The 21,659-nt window shown below is 42.9% G+C and overlaps 1 protein-coding gene across 1 annotated transcript in view; it reads left to right on the top strand.

Moving 5' to 3' along the window:
• The first annotated feature begins 1,529 nt into the window (after positions 1-1,529).
• Positions 1,530-21,659, top strand: part of LOC129841334 (neuronal membrane glycoprotein M6-a) — an 82,604-nt gene continuing 62,474 nt past the window's right edge. Inside the window, exon 1 of the mRNA XM_055909558.1 lies at positions 1,530-1,696. Within this exon, the coding sequence (XP_055765533.1) occupies positions 1,693-1,696 (4 nt within the window). The 5' untranslated portion in view covers positions 1,530-1,692. The remainder of the gene's footprint in view (positions 1,697-21,659) is intronic.

Genomic DNA, 21,659 nt, shown 5'->3' with positions numbered 1-21,659 from the left:
ACAATCAGCAGACTTCGTTTATTCAACATTCATGACAGACAAGGGAGTTGTAGTTTTTTATTCTATGTAGCCTAAATGTGCATGGCTGTGCCATACTCAATGGAAAGCTTCACCACAGTCAATGGAACGAATCACCACATTCGGGACAAGCCAGGCCTAGTCTGATTAATCAGGCTGTAATACACACATATTTGGTATTCAGCCTGAGACATCAGGGCTGTGTGCTTAAATTGTGTAAATGTTCCTTACAAGCCAGAATGTTCAATAAAATTACATTTAAACTTACTCTACTGGTTGTCTGTGAGGCTTCACCTGCTGCTCGAAAATTGAGACAAAATAGAGTAGTGTTATTACTCCAACTTTCAGTAGCTGGTCTGTATATCGGTTTGTACTTCCGGTTTTTATTTTCAGTACTGATACAATTTGCAAACAAACACTTGCACAATATGGCCGAGCCTAAACAAACCACAGACCAAATGTCAAACACGTCCAGCTGATTGCGAGGAAACATGCTCCGGTTGACTACATCATCTGCAATGAGTCAAGAGATTTTATATACTGTAATGACCCGGCTGGGTCATAAAAGGAAAAGAGACGGATTCTAGGTGTGCAGGTCAGAACACAGGTTTATTCCTAAACTGGGCTATTGTTCAGGCCACAGCCCACGCCGCTAAATACCGAACGTACACATTTATACCAAGTCGAGTTAAGGGTCACTCTCATAGGAACAGATCAAGGTCCCGAACAGAAGAGAGAGATGACACAGTAACCCCTATTTATGCATTTCCAAACCCCGCGGGATTACCCATCATACCCCCCCAACCTTTCCATCTGTCCTGACATATTTAACCCCTGCTAGTAGCCATGAGAACCATAACACACCCACAAACACAGAACACAATACCGGGTCGTTACAATACAAACGATGGAACCTACCAGCGCTGGAAAAAGTCAAAGAAACAACACGTTCAACCGCCAAAAGGACCAATAGCATGTACAACGTGGAAAGTAACATCAAATATCATTTAATTTAACATTTTCTATCTCCCTTGTAGACTATTACAGCGACGCTCCGTAGAGAATATTACAATAACTTTTTTCACACTGATGTCATGGAGTAACCATGGTAACATCTGATGTTTTAGCAAGCCTAGGCCTACCTACTACCTGTTTATAACGCAATAGGCTACAACCCAAGCTAGGCTACTCCAAGTACTTTATTGATTTATTGACCATCTAAATTCACAACTTTGTGGTGTCTAATGTAAAAATATAGGGTTTTATCGACTTTTGAAATGTAGGCATATTCAATCATCACAGTTTGAATTGATGACTTGAACTTAGCGTAGCCATACATGCAGACAACCAATGCTCTGTGTGCTTTTTCTTTGTTAAAATGACCCAGGGATTTAACTGTCGACAGACCACACAATACTGTACTTTTGTCCGTTTTCTTTACTCATTAATTCGGTCGGACAAAACACCATTGATTCCTCCGGGTTTTTCCCTCTAGAACTCTGCACTTGCCAGTTGACCCGCTCGACTGATTACTGTTACGTCGCAAGGTCCCGTCGCCTTTTGTCTGTGCATTGCGACCCACATTGGACTGGACTGCTGTATCTCGAAAGTTCCTACTGAGGTCTACAACCTGATAACTTTATTCACCATCATAGCGAAGAGAAATAGCTTGAGATGGGTAAGTGAAATACAATTGTTTTCTTCTTGTTTATGATTTATTGGCGACTTGTTGATGTTAACAAGGATAACGGAACGTGGGTTTGGGTGCTGCGGTGATTGTCACTTTCTGACACTGGATGAACGATGTTACAACCGCGCGTTTGAATTGCTGATTCGGGAAACTGTTTAGAAAATAGGTTAAAATCACATTGCTAATGCATACATTTTAGAAAGAGGAATGCAATGTCCCCGCATGTGGAAGAAAGTTTTTTTCATGATCTATTAAATAAACGTCAACATGTTTAGAACCAAATGCTGGGGAGGGATGGGTAGCCGGTGTCCAGCCTTTATCAATCAGAAGAAGAATTTGATTTGATACAAGCAACAGTTTCTTTGTCTTGTGAAAGCCTACTGTAACAGTATCTATTGAGTCGCCTTGGGTAAGAATGGATGTCTTGAACTCAGTAGCTTTCCTGGGAAAGGAATGTGTGCACTGTGCATGGAAGGGTATAACTAAAGTGCTTTCAATTGAGTTGCGTAGCCAGACGCCTTCAACTGAGTGATGAAATCGTATTGAACGCACACGCAAAAACACTCACGCACGCGCACACGCACACACACACACACACACTGGTTTTATACTGGTTTATACCACTGTTGTGTGGTTGTCTAAAGATGCACAGTCCAATTGAAAACAAAGCAATGTACAGTATTTCAAGAGCTTTCCCTCTTTTTCAATTGAACGTGAAAAGGAAACGTAAATGAAAAGGTAATCATAAAGAATAGACTTCAAAGTACGTTTGTGTGTCAGATTCTCCATTGTTCCAATGATGTCAACCCAATGTTTAATTTCCCCTCTGAAGGACAGGGCCGGCTTCTATTTTCTTTGGTCCCCCCCCCCCCCCCCCCCCCCCCCCCCTCTCTCTCTCTCTCTGTCTCTCTCTCTGTCTGTCTGTCTGTCTCTCTCTGTCTCTCTCTCTGTTTCTCTCTCTCTGTCTCTCTCTCTCTGTCTCTGTCTCTCTCTCTCTCTCTCTCTCTCTCTCTCTCTCTCTCCCTGTCTCTGTCTCTGTCTCTCTCTCTCTCTCGCTTTCTCTGTCTCTCTCTCTCTGTGTCTCTCTCTCTCTCTCTGTCTCTCTCTCTCTCTCTCTCTCTCTCTCTGTCTCTCTCTCTCTCTGTCTCTCGCTGCCATGTCAATTTGCTACTGGTGGAACACAAACAGATGTGAGGAAAGGAAAGAACAGCACAGCTGCCAGGAAAAACTCATCTTGAATGAGGGGAAGTGGCCTTGAGCCTCACCTGGTCCCTTGAGGAGAGTGTTTGTCACAGGTTCAAAGTAGTTTGTTATTGGTTTGTTATTGGTTTGTCTTTGTAGGTCAAAGGTGCTCGTCAATCTAGAGAATGAAGGAAAGAAACAAACAGCATTATGTCATCTGTTGTTGTCTACTGTTGGTCTTTTATATGGATATCTTTTTTTCATGGGATATGCACCCATTGTTTGGAGTGTTTATAACCCAAGCAGCAAATTCCCCATGGTGTATTATATCTGATGAAATCTCATAGAGGACAGACAGACAGACAGACAGACAGACATTGTTACTGTGTAACGGCCATTCATTCTTTCAATCATTCTTTTTTGCATCATCCCTCCATTATGCATCCAGCAAATCACATGAGTGCTAAATGGTGGTATTATGCGGTTGTTCTGTGCCCCCTCCAAGCATTCTCCTCTTTCTGTGGGGCCTTTTGATAATCTTCACAAGCATTGCAGTGTTTGTGGAACAATTTCACTTCATGTCCTTTGACTCCCTGCTCCAGCTGAGAACCGGGAGGATTTGCTAATGTGAATAGCTTTGTCTGTCTGTCTGTCTGTCTGTCTGTCTGTCTGTCTGTCTGTCTGTCTGTCCGTCCGTCCGTCCGTCCGTCCGTCCGTCCGTCCGTCCGTCCGTCCGTCCGTCCGTCCGTCCGTCCGTCCGTCCGTCCGTCCGTCCGTCCGTCCGTCCGTCCGTCCGTCCGTCCGTCTGTTTGTTGGTTGCATTCCAGGCTTTGCTGGGTCTGGGTCTGACCCCACGGGTTGGACACAGACACAGACACGGAGACACACACAGACACTGACAGAGACACAGACATATGCACGGCTGCACACACACGTGCACACTCCTGGGGTCTCTAGGCGGGAACTCTTGCCGCTTTTGCAGCCTTAGATCCAGTGTCATCAGATGGCATGAGAGTATGAGGCCCACTAACAGACCCCATCCCGCCATGCCAATAACATGTCTGCCTATCTCATTCCATCTGGCCAATAAGTCACCAATATGCCAATATGCTCAAACGCCCATGACGCAGCTGTTCAGCCTCTACGTTGGTGAAACATTAGTCAGATGTTGTACAGACGATACTGTGTGAAGAGTATGCAGTGACAGAGAGTATGCAGTGACAGAGATTTGGACACTAATGTTGCATACACTGAATTAGAATACAGTTGCAGGGTTGAGTGATTTTTCTATTCTACCTGAACCTGAGAAGTTTATCCGCTCCCTTATACCCTTAGCGAGGACAGATTACCCAGTGTGTGTGTGTGTGTGTGTGTGTGTGTGTGTGTGTGTGTGTGTGTGTGTGTGTGTGTGTGTGGCATGCACACACTACTGTGGAGGAGAATGATTTATTATGATACAACAGCACTGTCAGCATTACACTGTATTGAATTGTAATTATTGGCAGAGACTCCGGGCTAGAATCCCCCACTGTTCCAAACTCCTATCTCCTTAATCAAAGTTCTCTCTGTGTGTGTGTGTGTGTGTGTGTGTGTGTGTGTGTGTGTGTGTGTGTGTGTGTGTGTGTGTGTGTGTGTGTGTGTGTGTGTGTGTGTGTGTGTGTGTGTGTGTGTGTGTGTGTGTGTGTGTGTGTGTGTGTGTGTGTGTGTTTGAAGAGAGGTCATTTTACTTTCCTGTATGGAATGACAAAAGCTCAAATCTCAATAACAGACAATCTACCCACGGCAGCTGGCGGTGCTGGCCAAGTTTTGATGTGCGGCCCATCCTGGCGCCAGCTGCCGTGTTTCTCTTCTTTCTCATCCTCCCGTCGGACTCCACGGTGTTGGATTTCCAAGCAGCAGTAAATAGTGAGCAAGCACTTATATGTCTTGGGGGGAGTGAGTCATTGAGCCACCCACCTACCCCTGCTCTCCTGTTCTGTGTCTCTGCTTTCGATTTGGATGGAGTTACGGGTTGTGAACTGTTCCTAGATCAGATTTGGCCAGAGAGAGAGCCTGAAACACAAAACTCCCTTCCACCATCACTAACTCACTTCTCCAGATGCTCTGAGACAGAGAGAGACATGAGATGGTGACATACTTTTCTTCTAAATCAGTGAGAAGTCTCCTCTCTAAGTCACAGGGACTATCTAGTAGTGTTCACCCCCTAGCAAGGTCTAACTGGCTGCGTTCTCCTCTCCTTAGATGACCCTTTCCCTCATAGGTTCATATTCTGACCAATTGTCTGTCGTTTCTCTCTTTCTCTATCGTAAAGACCTTTCAGCTGTTGATTCCCTATAAGCCAAACCAAATCAACGTGTAATGGTTGCGTACACAGTTTGGCAGATGTTATAGCGGGTGCCGCGAAATGCTCAAGTTACTAGCTCCTAACAACGCAGTAATATGTCAAACAAGTATCTACACAAAACGTTACCAAATAGCCAGTGCTTGATCCACCGTTTTTCCTGGTGAGGCTTTAGCGGAAAGTAGCCTCTTTTCCAACTGACCAGGGGCCAAAGGTGTTTGATCTAATATCCAGACCCTCTCGTTCTCTGTCTTTGAGTCACATGGTCCTTTATCGTTGTTGGCTCCACTGTCTTGGTGCTATTACATGGTGAGCTAGGCTGCTCTCTCTTCCTGTTTATTCCCTCAGGTGTGACTGTAAAAGAGGAACACATTGTGTTGTTCATATCTGTAGTGCAGCAGTGTACTGTAGTGAACACCCGATTGTACACTTGTTGAATGCCCTTGAGTGTAGCAGACCAGCTAAGTGTGTTTAATACAGTAGCTATGTCCTGCCACCAAAAGCGTTGTGGCTCTAGCAAGTCTACTTCACTGTTGCCAAGGCTCTCAGAACTCTCCGTGTCCAAACTCAATCCCCTCTGGAACAGAATTCAGTTCCCTTAGGACACAATTGCCCTTTGACCTCCCGCATTCACCACACAATGGGAACTTAAAGAAGAAGAAGAAACATTCAGGAGAATGTGTTCTGAGCTGGGACGGGCTGGCATTAGATGGAGATCAGGTCAGACAGACAGGGGGAGAGGAGGGAGGTAGACTGCGTTAAAGTTCAGGCGGGCTATGGGGAAAACTTTATGGCCTCTGTATTGTACATTTCAACAGCCTCAGCCCACATTTTTTGTGTATTGTGCAAAGTTACAACACACACACGCACGCACGCACACACACACACACACACACACACACACACACACACACACACACACACACACACACACACACACACACACACACACACACACACACACACACACACACACACACACACACACACACACACACACACACACACATTATGTAGGGGCTTGAGTTGCTCTTTAGATCTGTTAGTCTACTGTAATGAAACAGAGGTACCGTGATCCAAGGTTTAGACAGCCTTGTCCGTTCCCATCCCTTCAGTATTACATGAAGGAAGGCAACACATAGTGTGTGTATTTGTGCGTGCGTGAGTGTGCGTGCACAGTGGAGGGTACAGGTAGAGGGGAAAGACAACCTTCAGACCCCCCACAGAGCTTAAACAGGGGCCATTCTGGGTAATCATACCATGCTTTTATAACATTTTAGGACTAACCCAAATAAGACATGGAATCCTCATATGTGTTGTGCTGGAAAATGGGATGGAAACTGTTGTTATGAGTTAGAATTTCTTCTCCGTATATCACAATACATTAAGTACTATGTGTAAAACGTAAAACATTTCTGAGAAGGTAGTGTTTTGTTGTCAGATTAACTGCGCGTCTCTTTCTGCACCAAGACAGTAAAACACACACATGATGCTAATCCTTCTTTTACAGGCTTATGTCCTGTGATTTGATCAAATAAGAATTGGGCAGGAAATTTATTCTTCTTCTGTTTATTCTTCTCTTGTTCGCTCTGTTTTCTATTCCTTCCTTCCTTCCATTCATTCACCTCTTAATCTCTCTGGGATATGTGGGACGGTAGCGTCCCACCTGGCCAACATCCAGTGAAAATGCAGAGTGCCAAATTCAAATAAATTACTATAAAAATTAAACTTTCATGAAATCACACATTCAATATACCAAATTAAAGCTACACTTGTTGTGAATCCAGCCAACGTGTCAGATTTCAAAAATGCTTTACGGCGAAAGCAAACAATGCTATTATCTGAGGATAGCAACCAAGCAAACAAACACAGACCATCATATTCCAACCCTCCCGGCGCGACACAAAACGCAGAAATAAAGATATATTTCATGCCTTACCTTTGACTAGCTTCTTCTGTTGGCACTCCAATATGTCCCATAAGCATCACAAATGGTCCTTTTGTTCGATTAATTCCGTCGATATATATCCAAAATGTCCATTTATTTGGCGCGTTTGATCCTGAAAAACACCGGTTCCAACTTGCACAACGTGACTACAAAATATCTCAAAAGTTACCTGTAAGCTTTGTCCAACATTTCAAACTAATTTTGTAATACATCTTTAGGTATTTTTTTACGTAAATAATCGATCAAATTGAAGACGGGATGATCTGTGTTCAATACCGGAGGAAAACAATGTGTAGCATGCTTTCTGGTCACGCGCCTCTAACAAACAGTACACTTCACTCGAGCCTCATTCTGAACAGGGCTACTTCTTCATTTCTCAAAGGAAAAACCTCAACCAATTTCTAAAGACTGTTGACATCCAGTGGAAGCGATAGGAACTGCAGGAAGGTCCCTTAGAAATCTGGATTCCCAATGAAAAGCCATTGAAAAGAGAGTGACCTCAAAAGAAAAAAATCTGAATGGTTTGTCCTCAGGGTTTTGCCTGCCAAATAAGTTATGTTATAGTCACAGACATGATTCAAACAGTTTTAGAAACTTCAGCGTGTTTTCTATCCAATACTAATAATAATATTAGGGACTGAGTAGAAGGCAGTTTACTCTGGGCACGCTTTTCATCCAAACGTGAAAATGCTGCCCCCTATCCTAGAGAAGTTAATGGAGTTGCTCTCTACAGATCTGTATTGATTCCTGCAGTCTATTGTAGCGTAGCCTTGGACTCTCTCTGACTGCTGCCACCATCGTCATAATGATTGGACCAAGATGCAGCGTGGTATGTTTCCATCCCTTTTATTAGGAAGAGAAAACTCAAAGAACATAAACAATAAAGCGAACAAAACGAAACGTGAAGCTCAAAATAGTGCTAACAGGCAACTAACTATACATAGTCAAGATCCCACAAAGCACAATGGGGAAATGGCTACCTAAATATGATATGATCCCCAATCAGAGACAACGATAAACAGCTGCCTCTGATTGGGAACCGTACCAGGCCAACATAGACATATAATTCCCCTAGATAATTCACCCTTAATCACACCCGACCTAACCAACATAGAGAATAAACAGCTCTCTATGGTCAAAGCGTGACAACTGCCTTGTATGCTTATTATGACCCTGGTACTTACAGACACATGCAGGGCATGTTTAGTGTGTTCCACGGCAGGTTACCATAGTCCTAACATGGAGATATGCCTGTTTGAGCGTTTCAGAAGCATAGAAGTCAGGTAGATTCTAACAGGTGTTTTGTGCGTATTTTTCTTCACCGGCAGACAGTGCATTTCTACCAGAGTACGTTGCCATGGTGACTGAGTAACACCAAGCCGAGAGTCTGTGATCAGCTAATTCCTTTAGTCCTTTTTTACCTCCTTCTGTTCACCACCATCTAATGACTTGGCAAAGCAGTGTGTGTGAGCGTGTGTGTATGTGTATGTGTATGTGTGTGTGTGTGTGTGTGTGTGTGTGTGTGTGTGTGTGTGTGTGTGTGTGTGTGTGTGTGTGTGTGTGTGTGTGTGTGTGTGTGTGTGTGTGTGTGTGTGTGTGTGTGTGTGTGTGTGTGTGTGTGCGTGCCTGCGTGCGTGCGTGCGTGCGTACGTGCGTGTGTGAGAGGAGAGGAGAGGAGAGGAGAGGAGAGGAGAGGAGAGGAGAGGAGAGGAGAGGAGAGGAGAGGAGAGGAGAGGAGAGGAGAGGAGAGGAGAGGAAAAGATCGGAGTAGAGAGGAGAGGATTCCCTCACTGATATAGCCCTGCCCCTTCCCCACTCTCTGTCCTCTCCTCCTATAATATCGCAGTATAACTGTTATCCAGGTCAAGGGTGGGGCAGACCGTCAAGTCAACCACAGCCTGCAGCCATAGCGCTCTAATACACATACTACACAAAACACTATCCTTCTCGGATACACACAATTCACAACACAGCCCAAACGTCATTTAATATAATCTTATTGAATGTCCCTGAGACTAGAAATGCCAAAGTAACTACCTTGTATGTGTATTAAATGTGGAGGCAAGAGGCAGTGCATCACACATGAGAAGCTTTCTGGAGCGTTGCCTGTATGTATGTCCCAGTCCCAAATGGCACCCTATTCCGTTTATAGTGCTTTTGACCAGGGCCCATAGGGCACTATATAGGGAATAGTGTGCAATTTGGGTCTGGGTCATAGCCATGACATCAGACTGTGATATGAGCTCCCGTCCCTCCCGTCCCTCCCGTCCCTCCCTTCCCCCCCGTCCCTCCCGCCCCTCTTCCGCCGCCATCCCTCCATCCTCCACCTTCGTTGTTTCGCTCCTCCGTCCCTCCATCCTCGCTGTTTCACTCTTTCTTCCTCTTCCTCTCATCTCTTAGCTGTTGTAGTGCCAGGCTCAGGTACTGTATTAAACCCAGACATAGACCATACATATTTAGACATTGGGCTTGCTTCAATCGAAGCAGGTAACATCTTTTATTGTGGTGTGAAAATGCAGGACAACAATCTCAACTTAATACATCACATTACTTCAACATGCTAAATCACATAGCGAAAATTATATTCACTCCACAGAAACCCCAGTCCCTGGATTCAATACAATAGAGTCATAAATATACATATTTCCCTCTCATGGTACATATGCTCACCTAGTCACTCATCAGCTCCCTTTCTGTCTCTGAAAGCGTTAGTGCCTCACCACCTTGATGGCTTCCTCTTAGCAGCTATATTTTCACACACACACACACACACACACACACACACACACACACACACACACACACACACACACACACACACACACACACACACACACACACACACACACACACACACACACACACTCTGCTCTGTCCTTGTGGAAATTGGCCATTATGTGTTTGAAGCGGGATAATGTCCCCGAGACACATTTCCATCCATTTCCGACTTAATAACTTTTCGTACTGCAGGAGGGCCAAACTGCTAGTGCTGCTCGAGGTGTTTCAGTTACCAACTAGCACACAGTTACCTTAGGCTATTGAAGAGTTCCACCATATTGAGGTCAGAGTTGACCTCCTAAAAGGTTAGCTCATTTCCAATATATAGAGATTTTAAGGAAATGAACCGCAGGAGAGGAAGCGCTTAGCCTATATGTCTGGTACATCAGATGCTGAGAGCAAACAGTCACGTGCCGTTGCCTCGGCGATACCAGACCTACGGTGGCCTAGCGACGATGAAGCTGTTACTGAGCAGGTTGCTTTCAGAACAACCCAGATGTTGCTGGCTCACACCTGACGTCACCGCACTCCACTCTCTTCAGCGTCACAAGGCAAACATTACTTTGCATAAAAGATGCCATTTCTCCCAACTCCCCTGATAAGGGCTTTAAAATCAAATGCTTTAAAGGCACAATCCGGAGTTTAATCAGAGCAGGATCGGGTTCAGGGGAGAAACAGCTTTCAGTAGATCCATCATCTAAAGTGGATTGCGTACTGTAGGCTTAAAATAATAGGATAGGTCAGGTGAGACTGAATGATTGATAGGGTCTGTGTAGATATCAATATTGTTTGTGGTTGGTGTTATTACATTATCATAACAGGCTTCATTTTTTATATTAATATATTTATTTATTGAAATATTTATTTATTTTGGTCACAGCTATAGTGGGAGATAGAACCACCCTCTGGATGAATAATACATACATGTTTTACACACGCACGCGCACGCGCACACACACCTGCGCACACACACCTGCGCACACACACCTGCGCACACACACACACACACACACACACACACACACACACACACACACACACACACACACACACACACACACACACACACACACACACACACACACACACACACACACACTATGCTGTACATATCCCTATAGATGTCCTTTTCAACAGGGCCATTTATAAAACAAGGACGCTACTCAGTCTTTTGTCAGTGTAAAGAGAATGGGAACAGGGAGGTGGAGGGAGGAGGGTTAAATATTTGTGAATTAAGAAAACAAGTGAATACATTTTTAATCCTGTTTTCAGAGAGCTATTTTAAACATCAAGGGAATCCTTGGGCACCGCGATGCATGCTCTGACTGGTCGGGAAAAATAGCACAATGAGGGGGAGATGGAGTGAGGGAGAGGAGGAGAGGAGAAGAGACACAGAGAAAAGGAGGGGAGGAGAGGAGAATCAGGTCTCTGGCCTGATTTTTTTTCTACTTCTGTGCAGTCGTCTTAAAAGATGTAATGGAATTATTCCCGGACCCGGAATAAGGGATGATAAGGAATCTTTTAAGTACTGTACGATGGACAGTGAATTATAGCAGCCAAGAGAATGCATCAGACATTGTCAAAATCATATTACCAGACTCATGTTGTCATCCTTATTGTCAATGGCACTTAATGGCAGACTGAGTTTAATTCACCCATGGGAAGATTGCATTACTGACTGCAAGATAAATAGATTACCCCTCTTTGACTTTACTGCAAAATCCAGTTAGGTATTGATAGAAGTTTCTTACGTCTTTACTAACCCAATGGTGGACAACTTGTGGTTCAGAATGAGTTTAATTTCTCCAACTGCCACTGAGAATATGATGAGAGGTGAGTTTGGCTATCTAGAAATCATCTTTGCATTGGTGTGACAATTTATGACGCATGCACACAGCACAGCGGAGCGATCATTCGTTTCGAGACGTCCCGTTTTTCTTTCACAATTCCGATGACAGTTCTCTTTTCATGGAGTGCCCGGTGGAAGTCACTGAAAGACAGAGGTTATTCACTTCTCAAACCAGGAAGTGGATCTCACGGTCGCCATGGTCGCCGTCTACCGTGGCGACCGAACTCGAGCCGACCAGCATGTACACATACCAAGAGAATCTGTCTTGAATTGTTGTTTGATGTTTTGTGTCCCGTGGATGTGACCTCAGAAGTGTCTGAGAGCTTTAGAGTGTCGAGGCCATTCACTGACATGACCTTTTATCTCTCCTTCTCTCCTTCTGTCTTTCTCTACCTCTTATCTTCCCCCCACGCTATCTGCCTGTCACTTTTTTTCCTCTTGTCTGCTCTCTCTCTCTCTCTCTCTCTCTCTCTCTCTCTCTCTCTCTCTCTCTCTCTCTCTCTCTCTCTCTCTCTCTCTCTCTCTCTCTCTCTCTCTCTCTCTCTCTCTCTCTCTCTCTCTCTCTCTCTCTCTCTCTCTCTCTCTCTCTCTCTCTCTCTCTCTCTCTCTCTCTCTCTCTCTCTCTCTCTCTCTCTCTCTCTCTCTCTTCCTTTCCCCCCTCTCTATCTATTCCCTTTGTCCTATCTCTCTTTCTATGTTTCTTTGAAACACCAGTTGTCCTCTCTTCTTTTGACATGCTGTGTTGAAGCCAGTTGGCGGTCTGTCTGACTTTCAGCTATTCTACTGTACTGAGAAAGATCTGCAGGACGCTGGAAGCACTGGTGTACACACGCACGTGTAAACACACACACACACACACACACACACACACACACACACACACACACACACACACACACACTAGTCAATCAGCTGTCTCATCATCTTCTACATCGTCTGCTGACAAAAATAACAGCTCATCTTCTCATCACGTCGGTCACTAGACAGGGATCATATGTAACGCATGACTTGGATGTTTCATCTTCCTCTATATTATTCACCATCAGCCGTGTGTACACACACACACACACACGCACGCACGCACGCACGCACACGCACGCACACACACACGTACACACACACGCACACACACACACACACACACGTAGATGATATTGGTAATCATTACCGTTACTAGAGAGCGCCACCCTCCTCATTGAGCGCAGCATTCAGTCTGGTTTAACCAGGCTGTCTTGCACACACCAAGCCAGGCTGATTTGTATCCAAGGTAGATTCAGATGGTGCACAATCCATTGTATGTAGGTCACACAGTATACAGTATATTAGAGGAGGAGAATCCCCCATCCGTCCTCCTTTTCTTTAGGCTAGTGCCGATGGGAATACCCAATTCATGGTGGGTGTGAGATACACTTATATATACAGTAGATGAGGGATGCTATTTAAATGCAAATTCCATGTTTTAATTAGTTTGTTTAGGTTAGCATTTATAGTTATTTATTGGGTTGTTTGTGTTAATTCACTTAAACAAATAAGCTTTTTGTAGTACCTGTTATACACATACTGTACATATACATTTGTGTAAGATTATACATACTGTACATATACATTTGTGTAAGGTTATACATACTGTACATATACATTTGTGTAAGGTTATACATACTGTACATATACATTTGTGTAAGGTTATACATACTGTACATATACATTTGTGTAAGGTTATACATACTGTTCATATACATTTATGTAAGGTTATACATACTGTACAGATACATTTATGTAAGGTTATACATACTGTACATATGCATATAACCCTACATAATATTTCACTGCTACTGCAGAGGAGGCTGGAATGACTGCATTTTAATGGTATCAAGCAAATCAAACATATGGAAACCACACGTTTAACTCAGTTCCATTGATTCCATTCCAGCCATGACAATGAGCCCGTCTTCCTATAGCCCCTCCCACCAGCCTCCTCTGTGCTACTGTAAAGACTCAGTAGGAGACTATGTCCACTACCTTTGGAATCATGCTATCATGTGACATGGCTTTGTCTTGTCTGTGAATGAATCAGTGACTTTGCCCTCACAGACATATTCATTTCACTGCATATACTGTAGTCAGATATATGTAGCGGCTCGAGCTGAAAAGTGCAACGCGGCACCACTGAAAAATCTTTAATCTGCCATCTTGAAAGTGACATGATGGTTCTTTGACGAACAGCCCTCTGACTTACTTCTCTGTTAAAGAACAAGTCGTGATACTTCTGACTAAAATTAGAACTGAAAATCGTAGAAAATATGCTTTGTTTATTCATTAGGTGAGTTTCTTATGTTCACGAATGGTTCTGAAGCATCGTCATGATTTTCATCTTTTCAACCAAAGACGTGTGTCTTAATACGTGAACATACACGCCTCCGTGCTTGTGAATAGTTTGCATATTTGTGTTAATAGGTTCCGCTCTCATGTAAACTAGCAACATTCAAGTTGTTCGTTCGGTTTGCTGAAATGTGCAGGACGTTCAAAATAAAATGAAGATAGAAATGGAATGTCTAGAGCTGACTTGATTAGGTACATTGCATTCTGTTCCACATAGACAGTCATTCCTGTTCTACAAACAATGTATTTTTAACGGAACACTCCTTTACATTTCACCACCCTGAACAGGCCCCATATGTTGTAAGCCTGTGTTTCCCCACACATAAACACATACACAGAATCTACCACCAGTTGTTTACAATGGAAATATCATGTGGAATCTAAAATGTCTGTCTCTCTGAGCCTGTGTTTTCTGTAGGGTGCTAGCTCTACAGCACTACAGCCTCTCTATAATGGATAGGCTACGCAGGCCGGCAGTCCCGATTCTGTCACTTCAACACTCCTCTGCTCCCAGCAATCCGTTTGAGCAATGAACGGCCTCTGCTAGGGGAATCCTATGGGGGCTTTGGGTTCTCTCTCTCTCTCACTCTCCCTTTGCATGTGGAGGGGAGAGTGCTTAGACGAAGACACATTCTCTATGGAATGTTTAGATATATGAACTCTTGAATATGTCAGAGAGAAGGAGAGACGTGTTTTTTGTAGCCTGTAATAGATCCAGAAGGTGCCTCAGTCTGGAAAGAGACGGCGTGTTTGAAGTGGTGTGTCTCAGAGATAGGAAGTTGGTAGCAGAGCAAGCAGAGCGATACTCCCACAACAACCATCACAGCACCTGGTTGCTTTCAGGATCAATACAAAGCATCCAAATTAACTTGCACTGTTGTGAGACTAGGCTATTTAAAGTGCTAGCTGATTTTGTTCGTCAAATAATGTGGTCAATATGGTAGTCAGTTTTTGATTTTGCCTCAACTTAGATCTCAGTATTGAGTATCAGAAGAGCAGAATATACTGTAGACACACACACACACACACACACACACACCATCTGTTTGATTCCTAGAGTTGGCGGCTGTTGGGGAAATTATTTCATGATAACAAGGAGGCATACTGTCTAATCTCCTTATACCACCTATCAGCTGCTGATTTACAAACTCACAACTATTAGTCCGAAAGTACATAGTAACATACATACTCACAACTATTAGTCCTAAAGTACATAGTAACATACATATTCACAACTATTAGTCCTAAAGTACATAGTAACATACATACTCACAACTATTAGTCCTAAAGTACATAGTAACATACATACTCACAACTATTAGTCCTAAAGTACATAGTAACATACATACTCACAACTATTAGTCCTAAAGTACATAGTAACATACATACTCACAACTATTAGTCCGAAAGTACATAGTAACATACATACTCACAACTATTAGTCCGAAAGTACATAGTAACATACATACTCACAACTATTAGTCCGAAAGTACATAGTAACATACATACTCACAACTATTAGTCCGAAAGTACATAGTAACATACATACTCACAACTATTAGTCCGAAAGTACATAGTAACATACATACTCACAACTATTAGTCCGAAAGTACATAGTAACATACATACTCACAACTATTAGTCCGAAAGTACATAGTAACATACATACTCACAACTATTAGTCCTAAAGTACATAGTAACATACATACTCACAACTATTAGTCCTAAAGTACATAGTAACATACATACTCACAATTTATAGTCCTGAAGTACATAGTAACATACATACTCACAACTATTAGTCCTAAAGTACATAGTAACATACATACTCACAATTTATAGTCCTAAAGTACCTAGTGACATACATACTCACAACTATTAGTCCTAAAGTACATAGTAACATACATACTCACAATTTATAGTCCTAAAGTACCTAGTGACATACATACTCACAACTTATAGTCCTGAAGTACATAGTAACATATATACTCACAATGTATAGTCCTGAAGTACATAGTGACATACATACTCACAATTTATAGTCCTGAAGTACATAGTGACATACATACTCACAACTTATAGTCCTGAAGTACATAGTAACGTACATACTGACAATGTATAGTCCTAAAGTACATAGTAACATACATACTCACAATTTATAGTCCTGAAGTACATAGTGACATACATACTCACAATTTATAGTCCTGAAGTACATAGTAACGTACATACTCACAACTATTAGTCCTAAAGTACATAGTGACATACATACTCACAATGTATAGTCCTGAAGTACATAGTAACATGCATACTCACAACTATTTAACTGTACACAGAAGTCTTCCACCCATGTTAGAGCCAATACAGTCTCTGCAGAGTACTGTTTGTCAACCTCCTACAGCCCTCATTTATTATGCTGCTATTTAATAACCTAGGTCCTAGAGGTAAGCCATGTTTAATAATGTACAATTAACCAAATAATGAATTCATAATTCATCTGTATGGCATATTGTCACGATCGTCTTTAGGAGAGAGAGAGGACCAAGGCGCAGCGCGTGAAAAATACATCTTCTTTTTATTATAAGAAGGAAAAACAAAACAAACCAACAAAACAGACGACCGTAAAGCTATACAAACATAAGTGCTGACACAAAACACTTCGACATAGACAATTCCCCACAAACAGCTAAAGCCTATGGTTGGCTTAAATATGGCTCCCAATCAGAGACAACAATAACCAGCTGTCTCTAATTGAGACCCAATTCAGGCAACCATAGACTTTCCTAGATACCTACACTCAACCATAGACACAGCTAGACTTCTATACTAAACATAAACCCAACTACTCTAATAAACCCCCTAAACTTTACAACCACCCTAGACACTACAAAAAACACATACATTCCCCACGTCACACCCTGACCTAACTAAAATAATTAAGAAAACAAAGAATACTAAGGCCAGGGCGTGACACATATATTCAGAATGATTACATGACATATTCTAGGCTAGGTTGAGTCTGTGTCTTGGTTTCAGTAATGTGTCTCTTGAGAAAATTACAACTTGTATAGTTGTCACGTTCCTGACCTGTTTTCCTTGTTTTTGTATGTGTTTAGTTGGTCAGGGCGTGAGTTGGGGTGGGCATTCTATGTTATGTGTTTCTATGTTTAGGTTATTTGTCTATTGGCCTGATATGGTTCTCAATCAGGGACAGCTGTTTTACGTTTCCTCTGATTGAGAACCATATTAGGGTAGGCTGTTCTCACTGTTTGTTTGTGGGTGATTGTTCCTGTGTCTGTGTCTGTCGCACCACACGGGACTGTTTCGTGTTCGTTCGTTTGATTAGTCTGTTCCTGTTCGTGCGTTCTTCGTGTTATATTGTAAGTTCTCAAGTTCAGGTCTGTCTACGTCGTTTTGTTGTTTTGTAATCTATTCAAGTGTTCTTCGTATTTTCGTCTTGTTTAAATAAATTCTTTATGTCTGCATACAACGCTGCGTTTTGGTCCAATTACCTACTCCTCCTCTTCAGACGTAGAGGAGGAGAGAAACCGTTACAATAGTAGAGAAGATTCGATTGTTTTGTAGTTGGAACATTGTCTTGTTCTACCGGTGATACAGAAGCACTAGTGAGTGTGCGCGGGCGCGCGGGCCTACGTCCATGCCTGTGGTATGAGTCATCCATCCTGGACCTAGGTTCTCAGAAACTCAACCTCTCTGCCATTCTAGCCAGTTACAGCCCGTCTCTCAGGTTGTCATGGCGCGGCTCTCCGTTGTCTGATTAGTATGCGTGAGAAACAAACCTGCAGCTGAGATTACAGACATTAATACCATATTAATGGCCAGATAAGTGGCTGGTTCATAGCATAATTAGCAAAGGGGATATGTACGTACGGTCACTGTGAGGATGACGTCATCAATGCACTTATTAACCTGTCTAGGATCAGCGTGGCGCTAGCGGCACCCCCCCCCCCCCCACTGAAAAACCAGTGCCGCGAAATTCAAAAAAAATATTTTTTTAAAATATTTAACTTTCACACATTAAAGTCCAATACAGCTAATGAAAGACACAGATCTTATGAATCCAGTCAACATTTCCGATTTTTAAAATGTTTTACAGGGAAGACACAATATGTAAAGATGTACATCTATTACCTAAAAACACATTAGCATAATCCACCATCTTTTATTTGTCCACCAACACCAGTAGCCATCACCAATTCGGCTAAACTAAGATATTTATAGCCCCTAACCAACAAAAAAACTCATTAGATGACAGTCTGATAACATATTTATGGTATGGGATAGGTTTTGTTAGAAAAAAGTGCATATTTCAGGTATATGGCATAGTTTACAATTGCACCCACCATCACAAATGGACTAGAATAATTACAATGAGCAACGTGTTTACCTAACTACTAATCATCAAACATTTCGTAAAAATACACAGCATACACGAATCGAAAGACACAGATCCTGTGAATACAGACAATATTTCAGATTTTCTAAGTGTCTTACAGCGAAAACACAATAAATCGTTATATTAGCTTAGCACATAGCAATTAGCAGCCCAGCATTGATTCTAGCCAAAGTGAGCGATAAAAGTCAACATCGCCAAAAGATATTAATTTTTTCACTAACCTTCTCAGAATTCTTCCGATGACACTCCTGTAACATCACATTACAACATGCATATACAGTTTGATCGAAAATGTTTATATTTAGCCACCAAAATCATGGTTAGACAATGTGAAATGTAACTCAGCTGGTCAGAATTTGTCCTTGCGCCACTTAGACAGTGATCTACTCTTATACATAAATACTCATAAACGTGACTAAAAAATATAGGGTGGACAGGGATTGATAGACAATTTAATTCTTAATACAATTGCGTTATTACATTTTTTAATTTATCCTTACTTTTCAATACAGTTTGCGCCAAGCGAAGCTACGTCAAAAAACATGGCGTCCTAAGCCACTAAAATGTTTCGACAGAAACACGATTTATCATAATAAAAATGTCCTACCTTGAGCTGTTCTTCCATCAGTATCTTGGGCAAAGGATCCTTTCTTGGGAGAAATCGTCTTTTGGTGGAAAGCTGTCCTCTTGCCATGTGGAAATGTCAACTACGTTCGGGATGAACTGAAAAGCGTGCCCAACTTTTCACATCGTTGCAAAAATAAATGTCCCAAAATCGCACTAAACGGATATAAATTGCTATAAAACGCTTTAAATTAACTACTTTTTGATGTTTGTAACTCCTATAACGAGTGAAAAGATGACCGGAGAAATATAACAGGCTAAACTAACGCTTGGAACAGGAGAGGGTCGGTGTCTTCCACGCGCGTTACGCAGCTCCCAAAGAATGACTAGCTTCAGAGTTTTTTCATTTGTAGGGCCTGTGAACGCGCAATCGAGCCCGTTGGAATCGTCATCACGTAAAGGCATCCAGGGGAAGACGTAAGAAGTGTCCGTATAGTCATAGCAACGACAGTGCCCTTTTAACTGACTTCAGAAAAGTGGCCAACATTTCTCAAATCTGACTCCATGTCAGGGAAATTGCTGTAGAATGGGCTCTGTTCCACTTAGAGACAAAATTTCAACTCCTATAGAAACTATAGACTGTTTTCTATCCAATAATAATAATAATATGCATATTGTACGATCAAGGATTTTGTGGGAAGCCGTTTAAAAAATTAGCCACATTAGCATAAATAGTCTAAACAGCGCCCCCATCCCCAACAGGTTAATCTGTCGTTGTTCATTGGTGCAGTAGGCCTACATTCCTGTCACTTGAATTCTACACAGATGCACATGGCTTACTTCCAGATCTGTAGTATCTGTAGTATCAGTATTTCATTCAGTATCGTTCTTCTATCTCTTATACGTCTAGACTATCTGCCTTGTACATCTAGACGATCTGATTCAGTCCTGAGATCTTCAGTCAGCTGTCAGCCCAACCGTATCTGATTCAGTCCTGAGATCTTCAGTCAGCTGTCAGCCCAACCGTATCTGATTCAGTCCTGAGATCTTCAGTCAGCTGTCAGCCCAACCGTATCTGATTCAGTCCTGAGATCTTCAGTCAGCTGTCAGCCCAACCGTATCTGATTCAGTCCTGAGATCTTCAGTCAGCTGTCAGCCCAACCGTATCTGATTCAGTCCTGAGATCTTCAGTCAGCTGTCAGCCCAACCGTATCTGATTCAGTCCTGAGATCTTCAGTCAGCTGTCAGCCCAACCGTATCTGATTCAGTCCTGAGATCTTCAGTCAGCTGTCAGCCCAACCGTATCTGATTCAGTCCTGAGATCTTCAGTCAGCTGTCAGCCCAACCGTATCTGATTCAGTCCTGAGATCTTCAGTCAGCTGTCAGCCCAGCCATATCTGATTCAGTCCTGAGATCTTCAGTCAGCTGTCAGCCCAGCCATATCTGATTCAGTCCTGAGATCTTCAGTCAGCTGTCAGCCGAAGCCCAACCGTATCTGATTCCACATCCACTCCGTATTCCTATCTACAGTGTCTTTCATCAACGTGAGCTCTACACTCCCCTCAGACCATACCTGATGCAGGGTCACTCCTCACTCCTCCTCTGCCCAGATAAACTCTGCTCTGGCACTACTTGTACGCAATTATTATCAGCTGCGCTGCTTGTCTCTGGAGTCTGCGGCTCAATTTCATTTTGCATTCTATCTCCTCTCTTCCTTCTCAATTGTATTGGAGGACGTTCTTCTCCAAAGCATTTTGAGAAGGAGGCAAGGAGAGACGATGCAAGGAAAGATGAATTGAGAAAGAGTCGTCTTCGCTCCTATCTAGTAGCCATGAAAGGCCCTCGCTTCTATAGCTGCTACGTTGTTAATGACCTTGCTGACTGCAGCCAATCATTTTCAACTCGGGCGCGGCCGCCACATCACATCTCACCGCCGTCGCCAGGCGCGCAGCTCGTGCTGTCGTTGCTAGGCTGTTGTACCTGCCGCTGCATGCAGAGCGACACGCGCCGTGGTTACCGCTGCCTCCGTTCAGCTCATGCAGCCAGAGCACAGCAGAGTTGTGCTCAGGTCTCCCACTTGTCTTTATGTGGACGTGCCGCTGCTGCTGACAGCATAGAGAACGAACAGGATCAGATTCACACAGCAGTTAAAGACGGCTATGGTTTATTTCATCTGTGTGTGTTTTAATAATGAACTTGATTCATCATTTGCATTTTCATCATTTTTATCATCATGTGCTGTCTCCTTTAACGTGTTTTTTTGATACCATTCTATTGCCATCATTTAACACCAATTGCTAATATTGATTGATTGAGAGATTGATTTGGCTGCAGGTCTTATCTTCCGCCAGAGCGATTTTGTGTGTGTGTGTGTGTGTGTGTGTGTGTGTGTGTGTGTGTGTGTGTGTGTGTGTGTGTGTGTGTGTGTGTGTGTGTGTGTGTGTGTGTGTGTGTGTGTGTGTGTGTGTGTGTGTGTGTGTGTGTGTGTGTGTGTGT

The sequence above is a fragment of the Salvelinus fontinalis genome, chromosome 42, assembly GCF_029448725.1.
Source record: "Salvelinus fontinalis isolate EN_2023a chromosome 42, ASM2944872v1, whole genome shotgun sequence".
NCBI classification, from domain to species: Eukaryota; Metazoa; Chordata; class Actinopteri; order Salmoniformes; family Salmonidae; genus Salvelinus; species Salvelinus fontinalis.
The sequence above is the reverse complement of the archived record's forward strand: the minus strand, read 5'-3'. Positions and strand labels throughout refer to the sequence as shown.